General features: G+C 42.4%; 1 protein-coding gene across 1 annotated transcript; it reads left to right on the top strand.

The window, feature by feature from the left end:
• The first annotated feature begins 752 nt into the window (after positions 1-752).
• On the top strand, positions 753-3,461 carry LOC121377650. The gene has a single exon (XM_041505722.1). The coding sequence runs from the start codon at positions 1,584-1,586 to the stop codon at positions 3,423-3,425; it is 1,842 nt and encodes a 613-aa protein (XP_041361656.1). The 5' UTR covers positions 753-1,583; the 3' UTR covers positions 3,426-3,461.
• Positions 3,462-3,672: the final 211 nt, after the last annotated feature.

The raw sequence follows: 3,672 nt of genomic DNA, 5'->3' as shown, positions 1-3,672 counted from the left end.
TTAGTAGCAAGGGATCTTTTATATGCACCATCCCACAAACAGGTCGCGTCATGCTCCCACCCCCACCACCACCACCCAAAAAAATTAATATATATTGATCCCCTTCCAAAAAAAAAAATACCCACCAACAAAACAACAACTTTGCTAGAGCAGGGGATAGTTTCGAAACCACCCCCACATATGCGCCTACGATAGAACGATTTCTAGTTATATGTGCTAGGTCGTCGTCTTCGCTGATCGGAACGGGATCTAGCTCGACTGAGGTGCGATGCAGGCGAGTATCCAGGGGCGTCCTCCCTTTTGTCGCCGAAGTCGGGTACTTTACATACGAGAAGAAAGCAGAAGTGTGCAGTGCTCTGAAAATATTGATAAACATTTGGTGAAGAAGAAGAGAGAGAGCTGTCAAGTCACGTGTTCGATTTCTTTTTCGTTACGCCACTCAACAGCTGTTACCAGTCGATTGTGAGGTCCAAAATACGTCATTGAACAATGTTTGCGCGGGAATAGAACATGACGAAAATTATTAGGATATTCCACTATAAACTTTACTTATTGGAGTAAATAGATGTATTGGACAATAAATATTTAAAACAAGCATGGCAAGACATTTTGATATTTATAATGATTTTACTAAGTAATGTATGAAGACAACTCGGAAACTGGCGTATTTTGCCTTAAAAAGGGCAACCAGAATATATTATGACTTTTACACCCTCCATCCCTACTTCCGGAAAGTTTTATGTGCGAAGAATTTGTTTTCTTTCTTGTTTTACTAATGAAATTATTAGAAAATACTGTATATAACTATCTTCTGTGTTTACGTGTCGTACTCTGCTGTTTAATTTCATTGTCTGTGCCTTTGGAATCTGCATTGACTGTACGTACGTGGGAATGTAACGGGATTTTGTTTAGACATGTATTTGGGTTTTACGTGTGTACTGACATTGAAGAAAAGTTCAGTTTCTTATAGGCCTGGACGTCGGCGGCGTCTTGAGTTTTTGTAGATCTACCTGACAACAATCATTAATCAGATTTAGATTTGGTACAATACGAAAGAATACTGGAGAAAATGCAACATATGGAAATGGCAGTGTATGAAATTTCAGAAAAAAACAATAAAAGCAGGGAATAACGAGAAATTTGCTGTAATAAGAGACAGAAAGACAAGATACAGTAACAATAGACATTACTTAAGGTAATACTCCCCACCACCACCCCCAAAAAACAACACCACCAAACCCACCCACCCCCAGAAACAGTGACACTTGAGAATAAGAAAAATAAAAAAGACAATAAGAGACGCAAGATAAAAAGAGACATTTCCAGAGACACAAGACAAAAAGATACATCAACAGAGACGAAGACACAGAAATCTTGAGACAAAAACAATAAGACGGCATCGGCAAAGAATAAGAGAGATCTGGGATATGGGAGAATTGACATAATGTGAATTGGAGACAGCAGGTGAATAGGAGACTAGAGGAACGACAGTAACACAGTAAGTGAGGTCTACGTTCATATGACAGCTAATACGGGATGGTAATGGCATACGAGACAGACTAAGGCAAACTAATGAAAGGACAATGTCGTCGTCGTCAAGTGTCAGAGATCGTGTAGCCGAGTTGCAGATGAAGCAGAAGGTATCGGAGAATGTTGGTTCAAAGACGAAACTGGAAACGCCCAGCGAGGAAACTTTGCACAAGTTTTCACCAGGTGTGAAAGTTCGACTGGCCGAGTTGCAAAATAAGCTAAAAGGTTCTGAAAATGTTGGTTCGAAGACGAAACTGGAAACGCCCAGTGAGAAAACTTTGCACAAGTTTTCACCAGGTGTGAAAGTTCGACTGGCCGAGTTGCAAAATAAGCTGAAAGGTTCTGAAAATGTTGGTTCGAAGACGAAACTAGAAACACCCAGCCAGGAAAGGTTGCCCACAGTGTCTTCACCAGGTGTCAAAGATCGTCTAGCTAAATTGCAAATGAAGCAGAAACTATTATCAAGAAGTGTTGGTTCGAAGACGAAACTGGAAACACCCAGCCAGGAAAGGTTGCCCACAATGTCTTCACCAGGTGTCAAAGATCGTCTAGCTAAATTGCAAATGAAGCAGAAACTATTATCAGGAAGTGTTGGTTCGAAGACGAAACTGGAAACACCCAGCCAGGAAAGGTTGCCCACAATGTCTTCACCAGGTGTCAAAGATCGTCTAGCTAAATTGCAAATGAAGCAGAAACTATTATCAGGAAGTGTTGGTTCGAAGACGAAACTGGAAACACCCAGCCAGGAAAGTTTGCGCACAAAGTTTTCACCAGGTGTCAGATATCGACTAAGTGAGTTGCAAAAGAAACTGAAAGGTTCCAAAAATGTTGGTTCGAAGACAAACCTGGAAACACCCAGCCAAAAAGGTTTGCCCACAGTGTCTTCGCCAGGCGTTAAAGACCGTCTAGCCGAATTGCAAATGAAGAAGAAAATCTCATCAGGAAGTGTTGCTTCGATGACAAAACTGGAAATGCCCAGTCAGCAAAGTTTGCACAAGTCTTCATCGGGCGTGAAAGATCGTCTAGCTGAACTACAAATGAAGCAGAAAATCTTAGGAAATGTTGGTTCAAAGACGAAACTGAAACCGACACCGAGCGAGGAATATGTACACAAATTTCTAGCCAGAGTTAACGAGGTGGAAGCCATTTTGAAACGCGTCAGGCAGCAGAACGAAGCGATAGTCCGACTGCAGAACGACATACTCAACAATCCGTTCTGCAACAAGAAACAGATTCTCGAGTGTAGCTCGATCATCGAAGAGACGAAGAACGATCTGCAGGAAGTACGAGGACTGCTGCAGAGACTGGTCGCAGAAGAGGAGCTCTCGAACCAGAAACCCGGAGTGAAGGTCGCGGTGGCTCATGTCCGGGACCAGCAGGTCAAACATCTGACCATTAGTCTGACGGAGGCCACCGACGAGTTCTTCAAGGGACAAGCTCGTTACATGGATCATATGAAAGAACGTCAGAAAAAGCAGCTGGCCATCACTGGTTCCCAGGGTAAAAAGAGCCAACGTGAAATCGAGAGCATTCTCGAAGGAAAGGACTCGTACGCGATTTTCACGCAGAATTTCATTTCGGACGTGACCAATACAGGGTCGTCGCTGCGCGAAATTGAAGACCGCCAGAAAGACATTCTCTCACTCGAGAAAGGCGTGGTACAAGTTAACGAGCTCTTCAAAGATTTGAACCTGCTTGTGGCTGCGCAAGGGAAGACAATCGATTCGATCGAGGCCAATGTTGTTCATGCTGGTGACTATACGGAAGATGCGAAAAACGAGCTGGAAAAAGGCAGTAAATATCGGCGCACGGTCAGACGACGAAAGTGGTGCATAGCGGGAATTGTGATTGTAGCACTTGTAATAGTTGTAGTTACGATTGTTTTTTCGCAATAAATTAATGTTATAATCGATATGTTTGACCATTTTTGTTTCAGTAGTAAAGGAAATGTCTTGTTTAATGACATCACTAGAGCACGTTGATTAATTACAAATCAGCTACTGGATGTCAAACATTTGGTAATTGTTGAAAGATTGTTTTGTTTAACGACGCCATTAAAGCACAATGCCATTTCATAATTGTGACAACGTTTTCCGAATGCATGCATGCATGTGAATGCACACAGGTAGCACATAGCACAGC

This window comes from Gigantopelta aegis, chromosome 7 (assembly GCF_016097555.1).
Source record: "Gigantopelta aegis isolate Gae_Host chromosome 7, Gae_host_genome, whole genome shotgun sequence".
Lineage (NCBI taxonomy): Eukaryota > Metazoa > Mollusca > Gastropoda > Neomphalida > Peltospiridae > Gigantopelta > Gigantopelta aegis.
Note: the sequence above shows the minus strand (reverse complement) of the source record. Positions and strands in the feature narration are given on the sequence as shown.

What these genes read in the sequence shown, in the direction of transcription:
- LOC121377650 (XM_041505722.1), top strand. Translation starts at nt 1,584, where the DNA reads ATGTCGTCGTCGTCAAGTGTCAGAGATCGTGTAGCCGAGTTGCAGATG.